The 21390-nt window shown below is 38.9% G+C and overlaps 1 protein-coding gene across 2 annotated transcripts in view; it reads right to left on the reverse strand.

The window, feature by feature from the left end:
• Nucleotides 1–5083: 5083 nt before the first annotated feature.
• The window catches only part of LOC105221842 (fringe glycosyltransferase), a 133371-nt gene continuing 117064 nt past the window's right edge, over nt 5084–21390 (reverse strand). For both annotated transcript variants that reach the window (XM_011198972.4, XM_011198971.4), the window contains exons 5-7: nt 7419–7557; nt 7160–7352; nt 5084–6064 (exon numbers count right to left, since the gene is read on the reverse strand). In XM_011198972.4, the coding sequence (XP_011197274.1) occupies nt 5829–6064; nt 7160–7352; nt 7419–7557 (568 nt within the window). In that variant the 3' untranslated portion in view covers nt 5084–5828. The remainder of the gene's footprint in view (nt 6065–7159; nt 7353–7418; nt 7558–21390) is intronic.

Consider the following 21390-nt stretch of genomic DNA (forward strand, 5'->3'; position numbering starts at 1 on the left):
CCGTTATTTTTCAACTGGGAAAGGTCTTTGGAGGCCTTTGCTATTGCGAAAGTAGCGGAGCTGGCCTCCTGCAGGCAATTCCAGAGTCAACATCTACGTAGACAACGAAGGCAGTAACTGCGTACCTCATATGGGCCAGAAGTGTCTTGGGAAGCAGTGCAGCAGCTTAAAGTGTTGCTACAAGCAAGCACCTGGGTGCTACGTCACAACAGAATCGAGGGCAATGAAATAGTGGACAAGATTGCCAAGATTGGTGTGTGGCTAGGAGCCGAAAATGTGATAAAAATTGGGAAGTCCATGCATTGTCTGTACGACGATCTCGACAGAAGCATTGTAAAGAAAATCAAAACACGTCGGTCAATGTTTGCTGGTAGCACACGCCCGCAGAATGGGGCTGGCAGATCGAGAAGACTGCAGGAAATGTTTAGAGCAAGACACCAGGGAAACAGAGGAGCATCCCTTGTGTACTTGCCTCACATTGCATTGGCAAGACCACACTGTAAGCATCTGGGGTCCCCACAGTATGATACACTGGATGAGAGTCGTTTAAAATTCGCGTCAAGCGCAGGCATGGTAAAGAATGACTACTTCTTGGACCTAGGAACTGAATTCTGTTTGGTATCGCAAAGGATCAAAACTGGTCTATGCGTAGCCAGTTTAACCTAACCTTACCTGGAAACGATTTAGAAACTCAGAGTAATTTTATATGGTATTAAGTGCCATAGTCCCTTGTTTTCTCCGCTATATTAGTATTCCATGAAGGCTTTCTATCTAGGGCGAGCATCAAAAACTTCACCGCACCTTTGGACTGCAGGCGGATGTGTCTCATTAATGGCTGTGGTGTCTCCGAAATCGTGTATCTCTTGGTAAATAAAACCTTCTTAGCTTTCCGTTCGAGGTCACTCTTCATAAAAATACACAATTGAGTGCTGAGCAAATGTCTTCAAGCAAATGGTTGATAGATTCCATACGTTTGTACAATATTTCTTACTGGGCTGCTACGTGTATACTTGTGCTCTCTTTTTCATGTTTTTATTGTTGCATTGCTAGATCAAGCATACATATGTATATTTATTTAATACACAGTTGCGGGTGGTTCCCCTATCCAGTTTCACCCGCATTTTCGTTGCTAAAACTACTTTCACACCACACAGTATTACATATTTGTTGAATGGGGCAACTTAACAACTTTTTGATTTCTGCACGAAATACGGTGGAACAACACTGTGTCGCCGCTGCAACAAGACACGCTAAAGTTGATGAATGCGGGGAGGTGGCGGTGTGCCCAAGTGGTTGTGTCGAATTCGCGTGTCAGCCTATCAACGCCAAGTGTGGCACAATGCTGGCGCTGCCGCTCTATTTGCTACAAAACTTTGCTGATTGTTTCGTTGTTGTTGGCGGCATGTTGTTGCCTTTCTGTTGTTTGCTTTCGACAACAGTGTGTTGCACAAACTTTTAGCAGCCCGTTACGCGCAGCGATTTTCGTGCACATGCCGTATGTTTGTGAACACATTCATACATACGTATGTCTATCCACAAGCGTTGCGAATTCGCAGCGCGCATGTGGGCTGTATGCATGAGCTTTCTATTGCCTCGCTGCCCGCGCTCGTCCTCTGCTATGCTGTTGGATCGCAGCCAAAGGGTTTTACACGCTAACAAAGTGTTCAGTTGAGTAAAAATCGTTGTAAGCAGTACACACATTGTCGATAGTTGTTGTTGCTTTCAGTTTTATTCTTTATTTTCCCACTCCAGTTAGTCGCTACATTCTCCAACATTGTACTGCCATAGATGTGTAAGTTAGTACATACATATCTAACTGTAACTAAACACACAATTGTGATTGCAATGCAAGCTGTTATTGTTTTTGTATCAGCCAGCAATACAGTTGGCAATTTGTTTAAATAACTTAATAGAGTTGGCCGAATCGGAAAGTAGATATGGCTTAGCATTGAGCCACTGACCTCTAAGGTCACGCGTACAGAAATCAATAGCCACCAGGAGGCAAGAATAAGCCGAATTATTGCAGTTACATAAAAGTGGGACATATTTAAACACGTACTAACTGTATATACCAGGTATAGTTCGGTTTCAAAATACCAAGAAGTGGTAAGCTATGAACTAAAATGAGAAAACGCAGTCATCTATCCTAGGAAAAACTGGTATAAACGTCTTAAAATGGTCTACCAGGCGAGTACTCAAAATAGAGATGTGCGTCCTTATCACCTTCGAGTTCAAAGCTATTTTAATATCAGTTACCAGAATATCATTTGGGATGCTTGCTGTCTGGTTCCCGCAAATGTCCTTATGGAATATTATTTGTGATAAGTTCAACCATTGGTATATGTTTAGGCATAACAATGGACCGGCGTTCTTAGCCCTGCAAGAGAGGGCCTTTGGGCCTTATAACAGGATCGGCCTTTTAATCCAATCTAACTTAACCTGGATGCCGAACCTAGCCCTGGATATCGCTTCTCTGCTCACATACCTTCGTGAGAGGCTTGAGAAGGAAGGACGCTCTGGCGGAGAGGAGCTGTAAGCTTTATTTAGGATTGTATCAATGTCCAGTTTTAGAGTTCCTGACCATTGCAGCATCTTCCAAGCGGAGTTGGTTGCCATAAAGATAGGAGAAGTTCTAACGCAGAGGGTGTAATGAGTTATAGTTATGCTTCTGGGCTAAACAGTTACAGTCGTAAGATTATACCCAATTTCTACTCTTTGCGTTCTCGCCGCGCCCACTGGAAACGTGAGTAACCCTTGTTGCGGTAGCCAACACGTGTGAACCCTGGGATCTTGGCTAAAAGAGATGTAGATTCAGAGGAACCATTCCCGCATATTCAATTTAAGGGTTCGCTGAAATTAGATACCGCATCTGTTCACAAGCGGCTCGCTGTATAAATGTGTATAAAACTCTATACTAATTGCCTAGAAAGGTTGTGCGCTGGGGTTGGGACCCGTAATGTGGAAGTCACTCCCAATGAGAACGAAACCACAACCTTGGATGAAAAACATTACTTTCGATCAGCCTTGAAATCTAATGCAGAATCACTCTTGCCAACAGGTTTCACTTTAGACTGAGGATTCAATTGAAAAGTAAAGTCCTCTCCCAACGAAAAAAAGCCAAACTCTACAAGTCCCTCATCACGCCTGCCCTGCTATATGATGCAGAGACATGGACAATGACATCATATGATGAGTCAGTCTTAGGACTGTTCGGGAGAAAAGTTTTGCGGAAAATATATAGTCCTTTGCGCATTGGCAGCGGCGAAGACTGCAGCCGATGGAACTATGAGCTGTACAAGATATGCGGCGACATTGATATACAAGTACTTCAACCAATCAAGGAACAGCGACTGCGTTGGCTAGGTTATATCGTACAGATGGAAGAGAACACTCAAGCTTTGTAGGTTTTCGATTGAGTAACCGTCGGTGAAAGCAGAGGAAGAAGAAGACTTCCACTCCGTTGGAGAGATCAGGTAGAGGAGAATCTGGCTGCACTTAGTATCTCGAATTGACGTCAAATAGCAAAAAGAAGAAACGACTGGCGCGCTGTCATTAACTCGGCTATAACCGGGGTGTATATGGCAGTAAAGAAAATGAAAAAGAAGATCTAGCGTAGCCTCCTTCTGAGTGGTGACTATCGATGATGGTAGGGCATCGATATAACCCTTGAGTTCGCTGACTTTACACCCTCGACTATTCAGAGGATGTCTAAACTCCTTATCTCTACCGCCGAATTATTTCACTGGTTTGGATGCCTGGCCTTAGCGGTCTTGCAGGAAGCTGTGAGGCTGATGACTGGTAGAAGTTCCGTAAACATTTGGCTTGTGTTTCGCTTTCGGATTGTTGGACTTCAGACCAACTCAGCAAAGTTGGTCAACTATTATTAGAGTACATCGTAAGAGGTCTAATAAACTCTTCGCTCTCACCATGATCATTTTCAATGGTTGCGTGAGTTCTAACTGAACACTATTCGAAAAGGATTCAATCAGTAGGTTTAAACATTTTACCGTCCGTCATCTACATCAAATGTTTGAAAGTAGCTGACATAGAATCATCTCAACATTTTCTACTCGAATGTGCTGCGTTTACCAAACCAAGGCAAAAACTGGTATCTTATATCTTTAGACATCCAGGTGAAATAGCGGAAAAAGAAATAAAACACCTAAACATTTTTTTGATAATTTTTTCCCGATAGACTCTAAGTATGATCACCCGCCATCCGGACGGACCTGTCTTCTAACCATACATACATAACCTAATTAATGTTATAACAGCCAGAAACACAGGCAAAAGTGGAATCTTGGTTTTGTAATTGTGGAAAAGATGATAATTCACGGATATCTACCAGGATGGTGGAGTGAAGTACATCTCATCAGAGAGTACATAAGTATTAAAGTTTAGTATCGTGAGAATATCAATCTTTAACAACGCATTCAAGATGGTTATGGAAACCTAGTCCGGTTTGGATATCGTAGTTTTTCAAATCTATTAGCGCTGAGATTTTTTGTTTTTATTTACCAAAAAAAAATCAAAAACTAAAGCAGTAAATCTTCCCATTATAGATTTATAGACAATAACTGTTCACTATTTCATTATCAAGCCATGGCTCTCTCTCTCTTAAAACGAAAAAATTCTTTGGGCCGTTTGATTTTAATAAAGTTCCAAGCAACTGGTATCTAGGGATTACGTTTTCCTTTCTTTTAATTACTGAAAATCTTTTAATAGAGCTGTTTTGTTCGAATTACTTTGATGTTCTAAAATTATCTCATCAATCTAGAGCTTTACACAGTTAATTCAAAATAAGTTGATTCCTTCCTCTTCAGAAATTTGTTCAAACAATCAAGTCTATGTAAAATAAAGTCGTGATTATGATAGACTATTCGGCTACAGCTTAATCCATTAAATTCGGTGAGGTTAAGTACAGTCAACAAATCAGTACTCAGTCGTTTCCTATTTAAGAGAAGGTATCAATATCCTCTAATGCTGACTTAAAGCGTATGCTAATGTTCGGGGATGATTTTAGTTATACAATTTCTCTTTAAAGTGTACTCTTGGCTTAGGGTCAATTAAGTAAAACACAAGCTTTTTATTTCCGTCTAAAAGATATATTATCAATCATTATTACTACATATTTAACACACCTCTTTATACTTATAGCTAAATAGGTATATATATCCGTATATAAGGACTAAATGTATTTTGATTTGTGAATGCTTTTCTGATTTTGTGGAATATTTTAAGCAAATGGAAGACTAAAATTACAAATTGTATGTTTGTATACACTTACTATATACAAATGTGATACTATATATTTACAATGAATATAATTATATTGCGCAAATTTCAACAACAACATTGAAGCATTAACATATGTATGTTTGTATTTATTCTCTTACAGAGACTAGAAATTCTAAAAAAAAAAATCTAGTATAATACTTAAGAATTAAAGGAAGCACTTATTATTAGTAGATTAGTAGATAATTTGGAAGAATTCAGTAATTTACTATTGCCACAGCTTAGAATCTATAATACAAGAGTTGATTTGTTATATTTTACATGAATTTTTTTTATCATTTCAGTTTTAGATTGCTTGCGTTGATGACATTGATTTAGCTAGCAATATTTATTGTCGTATTCTATAGGGTGCTCTCTGCCAATCTTAGCGTTAAGCTTTTTTTGTTGTGTTCAAGGCCAATTTTAGACTTATATTTTTATGTACACGGGAATCTTTTTTACACCTTAATCTACATCACAGTTTTGAGTTTTAGTTACAAAACTTCTGCAAGTTTCTTGCTGGCGACTACTGTGCGCTCGAGTTCTCAGCAGAATCATCTGGGTGGGCAAAAGCTGAAGTAAGGAAACAATTTGCAGTGAAGCGAGTAGAAGCGCTTTGGATCTTTTGCCAAATCGAAACCGTCCACCTTGACGACATTCCACTGATTTCGCATGTGCGCATAGCTGAAGGAAACCTGATCCGGAAAAGTGTCCGGACGTATGTGCTCCATGGGCTCCAAATGCGAGTGGAAGTTTTCGACAATGCGCAGCGGCACTTTTAGTAGATGTTCTGTAATAATAATAGAAATATTTTAATAAAAAATAATAAAAATTATAAGAGAATGAGATTATACATTATATTGGAATGAGAATGTTTCTAACATTCCGATAGTTTGGTTGTAATGTACTTTAAAGAATATATTCATCGAACAAAAAAGCTTTATCGATGAGTTTACCTATTATTAAATATAATTAAAGGGTGCTTTGAGGACCGACCCAAGACTAAATTTTACATTATCCTTTGTACTCGCGTAGAGGAGAGTGCTCGAAAAGGCTACCAACAATAACAAACTTAATGCCATTTATATACAGCATCCGTGGAAATTGTCGCCAGGTACATAGCTGCGAAGTGTGTTCTAAGGTCAGGGGATCTTGACATCTTAAAGGGTTCGAACAATATACCGAAATTCTATCTTACTTCAACGGAATTGCTGAAAACTTTGATCACTGCATCGCAGAGACTTCTCATCATAACATATGGTTGGGGTTCTCCCTCGTTGAAGAGGAGTTTTGGATCGACAAGGAGTCTTCTATAAGGTGTGCTCTCTGTCTATCTTAGCTTTAGGCTAACGGACCACTGTAGTGTTATTCAGGCAAAAGTAGCTGTTTTTAAGAAGGTAGTAGACGTTCTGTTACGAACTGCAGCCTCTTTTACGGAGGTAAGCATTCACTCTAACAGCAAGGCAGCAATGCAAGCGCTTTGCTCGCTCACCGTGAGCTCAAAGAGAGTCAAACTAGTCATCATCGGTCTCTTTTGGGTGCCTTGTCATAGCGAAATTGACAATGAGCTTATCAGAGGAGCCAATTTTGCTCCACTTACATCACAATGGGAATGATTTGGGTCCTCATCGGTATTTTATATAGTATTCTCACACTGGACTAATGGACCTCGCGTGTGCTTAGCAGGCACTGGGCGACAAAAGTACCTAATACCATTTTAAAAGACAGCTCTAAAAACACTCTAAGGAATCCAGTAGATTTCTTGAAGGCCTCTGGCAAATAAACTACTATTTCTTCCAATAACATTCCGTTTCGGTTTCAATTGTACGGGAGTTCCCGTATTCAGTAGAAATGTATTTAATTAATTGAAAGCAAAAAAACTCACCGATGATAAAGCCCATGGTGACGTCATCAGGAAATCGTATTTTCCGCCCAATACTAATAAACTTGCCACCGCCGGCTATTGGCAGCATTTTCATAGTGAGTGCACGACTCAGACAGAAGCCAGCGCCGCCAGTTGCGAACCAAAACGAAATCTTCTCGCTCGCTGTCTTATTCTTATGCGTTGTTGTAGGGTACTGTTTTGGATAAAAATGTTGGCATTAAATTTTGGATTCCATGTTAGCAATAATAAATAAACTTACACTATCCAGATGTATCTCTAACGGTGAAAAAATACTAGGCTTGCCGAGGTACCAATCAACTGAAGGGCTGTACTCGTCTAATAGTTTGACCAAGCGTGGAACATTCACATAGTTGTCGTCATCGAAATGGCAAAACCACCTGTAAGTATTTAAAAAAATGTGAGATATGAATAAACGGTAAACACTTTTCACATCTAAAACAACATCGGATGGCAGTAAATGCGGAAATGTGCTCTACTATAACCGCGAGATCGCTCAATTATGTCATTCACACGCACTCATAATTGCATTCATTCGCTCGCTTATGGCGCTCGTTCGCATAGTTCGTTCACACATTTGAATTTGATACTTGTGCGATTGCGGCTAATGCCTGGTACTCACTTCTCTAGTGGTACTACAAATATTCAATTAAGTTAAGAGCCGCAACGGGTGACGTATGACTCTGGATGTTAACAGTTTCTCATACAAATACGAATGGTTTTTATATAGTATATTACGGAACGGGAAGTGGATAAAAGTTTACACATACATTACTACTGTTATATTATTATTGAAACGAATTTCCCAAATGCAATCAAAAAGTCAAGTTTTAAAATCAAACTTAAGCAAATTGGTGGACCCTTAGAAAGTTACATCAAGTTTTGTAGTCTTTTTGTCTTTTTTCTGCTATTCTAATTACGAGTATATATTAAGTTCTCCATGTTTAAAAAGCCAAGAAGGAAACGTCGGAGACCCTATAAAATATATAAATAAATGATCAGATTTGAGTTCTGATTCGATTTAGGCATGTCAGTCTGTTGTTGTTGCCTAGTCTCCGTTAGCGTGGTAAGGTTCTGATAAGTTGTCATCGCGGGCATCCAACGGTAGGCGCAGGAAACGTGCAGACTATGGGGAGAGAAATGTCAGATGTGTAGAGTTAGCTGGGGATACAAAGAGGTGGTTTGAGTTGTACGGCGACTCGTTGCATACTGGATATATATTTGATATGTCTGGGTCGATTCTGGATAAGTAGGAGTTTAACCTGCTACAGTATTCAGAACGAAGCTGCGCAAGGGTCACTATCGATTCTCGCGGCAACTGGACGAGCTCGATCTGCAATGAGAGGTGGTTTAACTCCAAGTGTGCCATTATCTGAAAATCAGTCGGCGGGCGGTTAATGCAGGTCCGAAGCTAGTTGCGTACGAAGTCTGATCGGCATATAGTCTTATGTCGTCGACGTAGTTGAGGAAGAACCTCTTGATGCTACTCGGAGGCGGTTACGCCAAAAGAAGGTGACTGCAGCGATGATTTCTGCGAAAACACCCCAGCAGAAATTACTTGGAGTGGAGCTCTTTATGCTCTATAATTGGAAGCATACGGACCTTACTGTACAGATATTCGATAGCAGTCATCAAGAGGCATCCCGTTATAGTCCGAAGTGCAGTATTCTGACATGTCTGAAGCTTCCGTTTCTGCGTCTCACTGGATTTAGGTGACCATTTTGGTCCGTCAACCCGTCTGCCTGTATTTATATACGCGAATTAGTTCCATAGATTTTAAGATATCCCTCTGAAATTTTGCACACATTATTTCCCCTCCTAGAAACTGCTTATTTGTTGGAACCACCGATATCTGACTACTATGTATAACATATAGTTATCATGCAAACTGAAATATTGGATTCTTGTGTGCAAATATTTTGTATTTGACAAGATCTCTAAGGCGTCGCTACAATCACGAAACATAGGTTAGACCACTATAACATATAGCTGTCATACAAGCTAAAGTATCAGAATCGAGTTCTTTTATGGACACTTTTTTGACGAGATATCTTCACGAAATTTGTCATGCTTTATGTCCTCTTGGACTTAAATCTTCAAAGAAATTGCACAGATCGAACGTTCGCTATAGACCTGGCATATAAACTTACTGAATCAAGTGTGACTGACTCAAGTTCAAGCGGCCAGGCTGGCTAGGTCACGTCGTCCGAATGAATGAAAACAGGTGATTTTGGAAATTATTCGACGCAACATTCGCCGAAGGAAGCAGGGGCAGAGGAAAATCTCCACTTCGTTGAAAAAGCCGGGTGGTGAAGGAACTGGCTATACTTGGAGTCTTCAGCGAAAAGTAAAACGACCGTAAACTCGACTATTACCACCCAAGCAGTGTCTACGCCAATATAGAAGAAGAAGAAGTATGGTGGGTCTGCGAATAGACAGAGGTATAAATTATTTCTGTTCTAATAAGCCTGCAAAGTATCTTTATTTTCCCACGCTGCATGGCGCAACTGAAATGCTGTTATAAAAGTGTTGCAAAAGTGAATGTGCTACAACAATTACAACTATATTAAATAAATATTTGTGGCAATTAAGAAACATTAACATTAATTATATTTCAAAGAAAAGCAACACCGTGCGGTTGACCAAGCAAAACTATTTAATTATGAATACACACACACACATACATGCCGCCTATATTGGTTAACATTTTCCACACAATTGATTGGCTCTTTATAAATTCTTAATTATTGGCCACTTTAGTGAATGTTGTAATGCATTGTTGTTGTTGCGAATTTAAACAGCCTTTATGAAAAAGCAATTATGTTCGATTATTATTAAAATTATGAAAGTTGAAAAAACCGTGGCTAATTTACACACACATATGCACACAGACATGTAAATACATGGCTACAGCAATGAGAGTACATATCCGTCAGTAGATATATATGTACGTATATGGTATATGTACAGTTGTGTTCGCACGCAAAAACTCACAGACATTAAACCATTTAACGCCCAGCTTAATGCGTTTAATCAGTCGAAAGCCAACGCAACACTGTGTTGCAACAACAAAAAACACATGCGCTATTCGAGAGCAAGCGGAAAAATGCAAACAGGAAACAAGTGACAGCAATTGGAGCACCATCATTAACAGCAACGTCACAGAAAAACAACCGTTTTTTTATTACACTGCAAATGTTTCACGTTTTTTTTCATTTTTTTATTGTTTTACTTTTGTGCAACAATATGTCGAACTAATTGCGGTCTGCCACATCAGTTGGTTGCAGCATAGCAATTGCGCTGAGTCTACAGTTAGCTAGCGACCAGGGGACATGGTCTTCACCACAAGTGGACAATACATTGGTATAGTTCTAAGCACCAGCGTCCAGCCACTTCGTCACTTAACTGTTGTGCGGAGCCCGCTTGCGGACATTTTCTTTCATTCGTGCGTTTCTCGGTTGGAAAGTGTTTGAATACATCGTCACTTTAGCGGTTTTGCGCACTAATATTAAGGAACACAAGAAAAAACTCCACTTCGCCTGCTTCGATGCCTTAATACCCTTCACAGTTGCAGGTTAGACTGGGTTACGCTGGCCGGCTCTTAGGCCGTACTCAGACCTAGTGGTCCTTAGTAAAGCCAAGGTTGGTTCTGAATAATTTCGGGTCATAAATAGCGTCAATGCTGTTTGCGAACCTTACCTAAGAGCGTAAATTTTTATATTTCGTCTGGTTATTCGAACTACGAAGCTCCTAAATATTAGGTTGCCAAATATCTCCTTTCCGTCTTTTTGTCTTTTGAATTTCGCGGTTATATATAACGGGTGATTTTTTTGAGGTTAGGATTTTCATGCATTAGTATTTGACAGATCACGTGGGATTTCAGACATGGTGTCAAAGAGAAAGATGCTCAGTATGCTTTGACATTTCATCATGAATAGACTTACTAACGAGCAACGCTTGCAAATCATTGAATTTTATTACCAAAATCAGTGTTCGGTTCGAAATGTGAAAATCCGCTTTTTTATCGACAAATTTTGTTCAGCGATGAGGCTCATTTCTGGTTGAATGGCTACGTAAATAAGCAAAATTGCCGCATTTGGGGTGAAGAGCAACCAGAAGCCGTTCAAGAACTGCCCATGCATCCCGAAAAATGCACTGTTTGGTGTGGTTTGTACGCTGGTGGAATCATTGGACCGTATTTTTTCAAAGATGCTGTTGAACGCAACGTTACGGTGAATGGCGATCGCTATCGTTCGATGCTAACAAACTTTTTGTTGCCAAAAATGGAAGAACTGAACTTGGTTGACATGTGGTTTCAACAAGATGGCGCTACATGCCACACAGCTCGCGATTCTATGGCCATTTTGAGGGAAAACTTCGGACAACAATTCATCTCAAGAAATGGACCCGTAAGTTGGCCACCAAGATCATGCGATTTAACGCCTTTAGACTATTTTTTGTGGGGCTACGTCAAGTCTAAAGTCTACAGAAATAAGCCAGCAACTATTCCAGCTTTGGAAGACAACATTTCCGAAGAAATTCGGGCTATTCCGGCCGAAATGCTCGAAAAAGTTGCCCAAAATTGGACTTTCCGAATGGACCACCTAAGACGCAGCCGCGGTCAACATTTAAATGAAATTATCTTCAAAAAGTAAATGTCATGAACCAATCTAACGTTTCAAATAAAGAACCGATGAAATTTTATGCGTTTTTTTTTAAAAAAAAGTTATCAAGCTCTTAAAAAATCACCCTTTATATAAAGCGCCACAAAGCTCGTATCTGACAATACTATACATCTTTGGAAGGTCTTCACATAACATAATTTTCCTTTGTTAAAGGCAAAAACCGCTAGAGAAACGTGCCGTGAGATTAATGTTGTTTTGGAAGATGATACTCTATCACTTCGAACGGCAGAGGAATGGTTTCGACGATTCAGAGCGGGTGAAAACGACACCATGGATATTCCAGCCGGCGGAAGAGCTGTGACGACGAATACCGATAAAATCATGGAAAACATCGAGCTAGACTGGCAGTGGTATCTCGTGACATCGCCTAGAAGATGGAAGTTAGTCGCCAGACCATTTTTAACCAACTGCAGAGGCTGGATACACAAAAAAGCTTGATGTTTGGATGCGTCATGATTTGTGAAAAAAAAACCTTCTGGATCGAATCAACGCCTGCGATATGCTGCTGAAACAGAACGAACTCGACTCATTTTTGAAGCGGATGGTGAATGCTACGAAAAATGGATAACATAAGACAATATCAAGTTAAAACGGTCGTGGTCGAAGGCCAGTGAATCGTCCCAAACAGTGGCCAAGACTGGATTGATGGCCAGGAAGGTTTTGCTGTGTGTTTGGTGAGATTGGAAGGGAATTATCCACACTATGAGCTGCTCCCATATGGCCAGACGTTAATTCTATCATCTACTGTGAACAACTAGATCGCTTGAAGCAGGCGATGGACCAGATACCGGTGTGATATTATATGATCTTGGAGGCCCATTTACCGACCCAAAACGTGAAATTATCTGCTCCCGAAGTGTTCTCTCAATAAATCCATTGCTTGATGCGATATGGGGAAGTGCTTTGTCGCAAAGATCATGAGCTTCAGTTTCAGGCATCAAATAGTTGGTTATCATGGCGCGATAATGGTTGCCATTGAAGGTTGTTTTCACGGTTGGGCCTCAACGCTGAACAGTTTTTGACTCGAAATCGTCTTTGAAATCGACAATCTTCTAGGAACTTTTCAAGATGCTTTCTGAAGGGCAACGAGGTCTGGTCTACCTTTCGATATCACTAATGGATATGAACGGAATGCTGGACTTCACCGATTGAATGTGAGAGAATAACGTTAGAAGTAAATTTGCAAATGTTTTGAGAAATCTCACAGAAGTAGGCTGCCAAAACTAAATTTATTATAAACGAATTCCTCAAGTCGACTTAATGAGAACTTGAATTGTTAAATGCTATATAAATTCAGACTACATCAAGGGACTCTTGTCTTTCTTTAAGCAAACTTTTCATTTAACGAGCTTTGTGGCTAAAAGCTTAATTTCCTCCTTTTTATTAAACATGTGATAAGAATATCTACTTGTATCCGTTTAGATTGACACACCGAATTGTCGAGCTCATTTCATGGTACTTCGATTTTCCGCACTTCTGACGGTCGCTTGCATTGAACTTCACCTACTTAAAAAAGATGAGAGTGCGAGATACATCATCATTATCTGATTGGCCGATTGCGGTGTGTTGATAACGCCGTCGCCGCCAACTGACGAAGTCTCAAACACAGCACTCGCTAACTGCCGACAGCCGCGTCCGTCTGTCAGCTGACAATGCAAACAGTTCAGTGGCCTAATTGAAGTATTAGCAACGGCAGACATGCTTACCAACATATATTTATCCATATATATATGTATATGTATATAGATTTGACAGTTTGTGGCCACAGTGTTGTTGTGATTCGTTGCTTTGTGCGGTTGTCAAATCGAAGCGAAATGAAACGCCGCCGAAATTGCACGTTGCCAATGCACCACTTATCGCTCTGTGGTCATCTTAAAACGCTTTTGCTGCTACCACAAGCGCTACTGTTGTTGTTGCCTGCTGCTGCTGCTGCCTGCTCCTGTCATAACCACACTGTGTGTGACGTGTAACCAATTTATCGTTACTCCGATTTTTTGTTTGTTTTTTTGCCCACATCTCCTTCGCTTTTGTATTCCTTTTGCAGAATATGGTTGCAAACAATTGCAAAAGCTTTTAACGGCAATCCTCTGTTCGACAAATATAATGGAGTAAATGCAATAACAACAGCAACTCAGGCATCCATCAGCTTATTTTAAACGTGGTCACACAAACACACACACATACACAAACAAACACTTTATGGCTGTACGTCAAGGCGACGCGTAAAACGTAAGCGTGTAGTCAAGTATATACTCCCTTATACATACGTACATACATATATGTATTTATGTGCAAACACATATATACACTAAGCACGTGAGTTTGCATTCATGGTGTGTGCATTCTCATGATAGCCTGCTGTCAATCAATTTTTATTATGTTCGCCGCACGAAGCTGCAATGCTTTCGGGATGAAATTGAAGCAGAAATGTGTAAATACCCATACATACGTTATATACGTCTATATATATATATATATACATACATATGTATATGCATTTAGCGATTTTCGCACATGAGTGCATATATATGTACACACTTAGCACATGATTGCCAGCTTTTTCTCGCTGCCTGCTCGATATTGGTTGGCACGGCTTAGACTGTCGTGCTGTCGGCTTGGTTGTGTGGGGATTTCACGCAACCGAATCTAATTTCCAGTCAAACTCAAAAAACTTCTATCCAATAGTTGCTCAAACTTTTTTCATAAAAAGATGACAGTGGTTTTTGAATTTGTGTCTCCTAAGTGCTACATATTGATGGAACGTGTCCTGCCGTCATCAGGGCTAATGCTTTTAGCTGTATGCCAGTATGTACGACATACATACATATCTATATGTACTAGAACGGATCGATTAGCAGGGAGTCAAAAAAAACGCAAAAATCACGTATGAGGGAAATGTTCTACGGATCAGTTGAACAATTTTGCCCAAGAGACTATGAGTTTAAAACCGGTTTCGAGCCAGCGATTTTTAGGTGAAGTCTAATATTTCAGGTTTATTGAGAGTTCTTTGCCAGTTTTTGAGATATGAATGGAATTTAGTGTTTAGGTGCATTTAAATATTCTATTGAGCATGTGTCGAATTCGGCCAGATCGGGCAACTATAACATGCATATATCTGCCATAGAACCGACTACTAAGTAAAAAATAAATAAAGCATATTGATATAATATTTATTTATAAGTAAACGTTTTCTGAGTAGTCGGATGTTCCAATACTGCTTCCAGCATACGCGATTTCATAAAAAAACGTGTACCCGCTCTAATATGCACCCTAGGAAAACACTATGTAAATAACAAATAAAAATTCTTCGCTACCAGCCCTAGGAGCTCTTTTTATAAGCACTTTTTGGGATGGTCTTCAGATCCTTCTGCGAATTTTTTTTATCTCTTCGATCGACTGAAAACGGGTTCCACGGAGCGGAAAATTCAGTTTAAGGACAAAAAAAAAAAAATCACACGGAGCCAAATCTGGTGAATACGATGGTTGATTAATGGTATTCATTGAGTTTTATGTTTTAAATTCGGTCACATTCTTGGCTTGATGGCATGGTGCATTATCATCGTGTGACATCCATGAATTCTTGCACAATTCCGGCCGCTTTTGACGGATCTTCTCTTGTAAATGCCTCAATACGGCAAAATAGAACTACTTATTGACCGTTTGTCCGTCCGAAACTAATTCATGATATACCAAATCACGAATATAGAAAAAAACAATAAGCCTGACCTTGATTTTTAAGCGACTTTCGAGTGGTATTTTTGCTTTTGGGTCGTGTTTTTCCCTCAATTCTGCTGATTGTTGATTGTTTGAATGTCAGACTCACAAACGCATGTCTCATCGGCAGTTATAATTCTGCTCATGAATGTCGGATCGAAACTCACACGATCAAGCATATCTAAAGAGATCTGTTTGCGGTACTCTTTTTGAAAAAAAAAAATCATCTTTATCGAGCCGAGTCGTTCAAGAACAAATAATCATAAACAAAATAATCGCCATTGTGTTTTTGATAAAACTGAATCGCCTAAAGCCTTTTCCAGCAGAATTATAAATAGATTAGGCTAATTTATGAGGGTGATCCTAACAGGGATCTCACTTAGACTTTTTATAATGACGTTCCGTTCTATATCCTAAAAATCCCACATATATAATTGATCGTAAGTACCTTACAAATTGACAAAGCGCTTTGAGACTATCATAAATTAGTTGTGATGGCGAATGTCAGTTTCCGATATGTCCTCTAGTTCGCTAAAGATAACACTGTCGAGATGTTGCAACTTCAGTCTTGTAAAGGCTAAAAGCTGGAGGAGAAGTGCTTCCCTTGGTGAAAATAAAAACCCCTACGATTGCGGCAAGATGAACTTTGCTAATTGGCAAGCAACTCAGCAGATCTCTTGTGTTCTACTTTAGGTCAAAAGGATCTTGCTGGCGCACAAGAGCGGATGGTGAACCAGTGCCGGTGAAGCGCACTCGATATCCAATGACCCAGTGTTAGAATAGAAGAAGGAAATGGAGATCTAACTCGCTTCCATTCATAAAAGAGCGAGACAATGACGTCCCCTTTAGCTAGTTCCTTGGCTTTACAGTACCAGAGGTTATAGAGCTTTTAGCCTATAGTGAGCGAGCTCAGTGCTATCCAACCTGCTGTCGGAGTTAATACCCATCTCCTTTAAAGGAGCTTCACCTTGTAGCAATATGTACATATGTATACGCTGCCTTAATATCACCCACTTTTGCTCGAAAAATATAACCGTGGTCCGATGGCCCAAAGTTAATATTGACGAAGAGCTCCTTACAGAAAGCTTTCTCTCCAACTTTCCGTTCCACCTTCAACACATCCGTTAAACAGTTCACTGCGCCAATTTTTCAGCGACTCCTCTACATTCATATATTCTTAGTCGCTATATGAGCTACGAGTAGGCTCTGCGAGGCACTGAACCAAATTTTCAGGAGCAGTTAAAGTGGAAGTAGGAGAGAATTTAGACGAATCTTTGTTCGGATCACTTCATATGCCGAGCTTCCTTGTACTTTATAGCGCACTACGCTGCAATGCACTTCCGGCCATGTCCACGGGCGCTATGTATGTATGTGTTAAATAGACTTAAGTGCTTTCTGTTGAAGTAGTCCGTAATATACCGGAGGGGTAACGAAAACAGCTAAAAATATCGTCTCAGAATTCAGGAAAGTGTCACGAAATATATAATTGTGAATTATTTGACATTTTAGCAGGGAAAGCATTGTCTTTCATCAGTTATTTGCCTAACCAAAGTAATCCAATTACACTTTTAAATTTACTTTCACATCCCTATGGCAGTGAAGGCAATTAATATGCTACCAGTATGTAAAAAGATACCTTTTACTGGTTTTAGAGTCTCAAAACTAGATTGCAATCTTCCTGCGGTGTCTTCGTTTTGTTTCTACCAAGACAATGCTAATCAGATACTTGTTAGACAAAAGTAGAGTTTGAACAATGTATCTACGAATAGTTCCAAATTATTAAAAAATATTTCCCAGTTGTCTTCCATCATTTCTTCAGGCTTTATAATTGAAGAATAGCGTTCTATCATTTCTTCAAGCGTTTCAATTGAAGCCTACTGGTGATCTCTTTATAAACTGGTGGAATGTTCAGTTCATTAAGAAATTTAATGTTCCTACGCACAGAACGCATGTGAAGCCTTCACTCTCACACTCAACTCTCAACAAATGATTTAATATTAGAATTACTACAAATGTACCATAATTTATAACCAGTTGAGCGCGTGATTAATCTATTTGCTAAACACCTGAATTCAGTATCAATTCAATGAAACGCAGTCATAAATTCTTGAGCCAAGCCAAAGTCTACTTCACATGAGTGTACATGTGTGTGTGTGTTTTTATATACAGCGGATTGATGTGGAATTATTCACCTCATGTAGACTTCATTATTTTTACAATAATGTGTTTTTTATTGACGCCTCTCTATTGACATAAGCTTGTGACGATGAGCGCAAACAAATCGCGCCACAAACGCCCGTGAGGAAGACCCAGGGCCGACACCAAATTTGTTAAAGACGCCCGCCCGCGCTTACTTGGGTCTTCATTACGCAGACGCTTGTATATATTTATGTCGGTATGTATAAATATTTGTGTGTATGTATATTTATATGTATATGTATGCATGTTTATATGTATATCTATGCCAGCGCTTGTGGTCTTCGATGTTCAAATAACAATCAATCATCTTCAACGTAATCACCAGCATTGCGCCTCAACAGCGAGGATTAACACCAGCTTGGCCAGACTGCGCATATACATACACACGCAAATATACATACGTAAGTATATAGCCGCACTAATGGACGCAAACCACAAAACATCAAACGGCCAGAATCAAACAAGGCAACAGTCAATATTTGGAAGAAGGCGAAGAAAGCAAATGAGTGTTTTTTAAAAGCGCAACAACAATAGGTAACAGATAAACAACAACAAATTACACTTAAATGCGCTTTATCTAATGATGAGCTTAGAATGAAAGCAAACACATTTATTTGGTAGTCATATTCATATGGCTGGATATAATCGTACTTATGTATGGAAGTGTGTATGTAGAGTAAGTGTCTGCCTAGTGATTGTGTGCTTGTATAGGAGTCTGCATACAAACAAACACACTTGTGTATGCTTCGGAATTGGGTTCCAACTGTGTGAGACATTTATTCGCTGAGTATTTTGTTGGTTGCGATCGTTTTCAAGGCGAATTGGGATGCTACAAATCGAAGCGTTCGCGGCTGTCGCAAGCTGGAATGAGTGCAGGAGATTTATTTCGATAGATTTGGTTTTATATGTATGCATGTGTGTTTTGGTATGCGTTGTCTTCTGTGTTTTAATGCGGATTTGTCTTTACCGCAAATAAACAACGAACATTTGAATGAAAAATATGATTCTTAAATGCAATCGTATTTAAATGATTCAAAAACCAAACCAAATTGAACCGCATAAACAACAACAACAGCTGATAAATTACTCAGCCACACCTTTTGGTGCCGAATTTTTAAATTGGAATGTCCATTTAATCCGCTCAGGGTATGAGTTATTCGAAACTGACTGAAAACTGAGTTATGGTTCAATTCATTAGCTGTGGCACTTCGAGATTTTTCATTATTATTATTGCTTTTTTCTAGCTTCAGAGCTAATAGAATTTATTAAACTGCGAGATTTGAAAAAAAAGGTTGGCAATTTGAAAATAAATTTCATGTTTTTTTAAGATTAAACAGCAGATTCTTAGTATATTGAAATTTACACACAAAAAAAAGAAAAAAAATAAAAATAAATTTTTTTTTTGTTTTTTCTTTTTAATACACTTAATAGTGGTAGCTGGGGCAGAGTTTCGATATTTACTTTTTTTTTCAAATAAAGGACGGCAAATAGTACTAGTACGACCAGCAAATATTGAATACTGTATGCAGCTCCAATATGGATACAAACATCGGATATAAAAGCTTTTTCTAAACATATAATTCTAGTACATGTGCTTTCCGCAATTCATGTAATATGTGCTTTCTGGACTATATCAACGGATTTTGCTGAAATATTAGCCAGTATGCCATCCATTGACATGCAGGGAGATGAATTCGAGCATTACATCAGCTAAAAAAGTATCGGCAAAGATAGAGGACAGGAAAAATAGCATCATAATGTGGCAGCAGCGGTGGCAGTTCTCATCCAAAGGGCGCTGGTCTCACAGACTTATTCCGGACATAAACTCTTGGATAGACAGACGACAATCCTGGATTTCCATCTGTCCTAAATACTTAGTGGATATGGATGCTTTAGAATCTATGACATTAGTCCGAACTGTCCGATATGCACAGAGTATATAGAAGATTCTGAACAAGTATTATTTTTTTGCCCTCGCTTTACAAATACAAGGGAAAATCGGAAAACCACACTCGGTGGTACTTTTATGGTCGATAATTTAACGACATTTGTCAGTCTGCACAATAGAGGAGACTTAATTGTCCCTCTCACGAAGTAATAGTAAATCGATGGTTCTATGGTAGGATCTTGAGTTGGGAGTATGTCAGATTTAGCGCATTAAAGTTTCGTACTCCGACACATTAACCGAAACAACTGCATTTTTGAGCACAAAAAACATCGATTTGATGTGTCCGTATAGACTTAACTTGACATGGAATGATTTCCTGTAGTACTTAAAATAATTATTCTTGTACTTAAAATATAAACTAAGAATTCAACAACGTTTACCTACACCTAAAGAGACGGTTGAAGCGCTTAAGATAAAACGATTTTCGATGATAGATATTTATTTTTGTTCCTAATCCCTGAAATATAGTTAAAGACCCTCATATATATGCAAAATAGTCGTTCAGTTTTTGAGTTATCGACCTGAAAGTTTGAATAAGTCTTTTGTCTCAAACAAGCTGCTCATTTGTCGGAACCTTCGATATCGGTCCAGTATAGCATACAGCTGTCATATTACGAGTATATAAAGTGAAAGATCAAATCTAGTTCTTGTAAGATAACTTTAACAAGTGAAAGATATTATGGTTCTGGAGCAGTCGAATATGACATTTTCTTCTTGACTTCATAACATTTTGTACTCGTACTTAACAGAAGTAAAAATTATCATCGATACGCATATATCTGCAATCATGATTGATTTACCAAATATTGGACTGTTTTTTGTACATAAAGTATTTTTCGAAGTTTTAGTGTTTTAGAAATTTAAAAGTTGGCAACTGGGGAAGTTTTAATACCTTTTTATTCGAGGTACAAATGCAAATACGATTTTCGCTCAAAAGTATTAGAGTCAGTTTTGTATAGTTTACGAATTTACGAAGTGTATTGAAAAGCAACGGTAATTTTAAAATTTCGCGGATTTGTAGATTCCAAACGTTATAATTGTATCGTATGTTAGCAGCCGCTAAGGTTAGACGTTTTTTATGAACTTAGCGATTTTCGTTTGTTATAAGCTCATACTTCGTTGCTTGTTCGTCAATTTTTGGCCAGAAAAACATACTGCAACGATGCGAATGCCTTCATTTTCGCCAGGTATGACTAAGTGTGATTTTTTCCTACATTCAAAAATAAATAGAACCTTAAAGCGCCGTCGTTTTACAAAATTCATCTATCTCGCTATCGCTGAAACAGTTAAAGGCTACCCTAAAAAGCGAGTTTTGGAAGTGTTTCGACGATTAGTAGACTGTAAGTCTTTCGAAAATATATTTTCGCTGGATTACACTATGCAATAGTAAAGTTAAAAAAGACGGCGGTGTACCGACGTGTTCACATCCTACTGACCGAGCACATTTTCTCGCGTATTTCCTCGCACAGTTCGTAACTTTTATACTTAAGTTTCATTAGATTCGATTTGAGTTATTAAAATGTCACAAAATCTAATATTTTCACACAACTGTAAATAAAAAATGAATTGTATGTAAAGTAATGGCATCACAACTGTACAAACATACTTACAACTCACCAATTCTACAAACATACAAACAACCAATGAGACTCAAAATTCATGTCATT

The sequence above is a fragment of the Bactrocera dorsalis genome, chromosome 5 (genome assembly GCF_023373825.1).
Source record: "Bactrocera dorsalis isolate Fly_Bdor chromosome 5, ASM2337382v1, whole genome shotgun sequence".
Classification (NCBI taxonomy): Eukaryota; Metazoa; Arthropoda; class Insecta; order Diptera; family Tephritidae; genus Bactrocera; species Bactrocera dorsalis.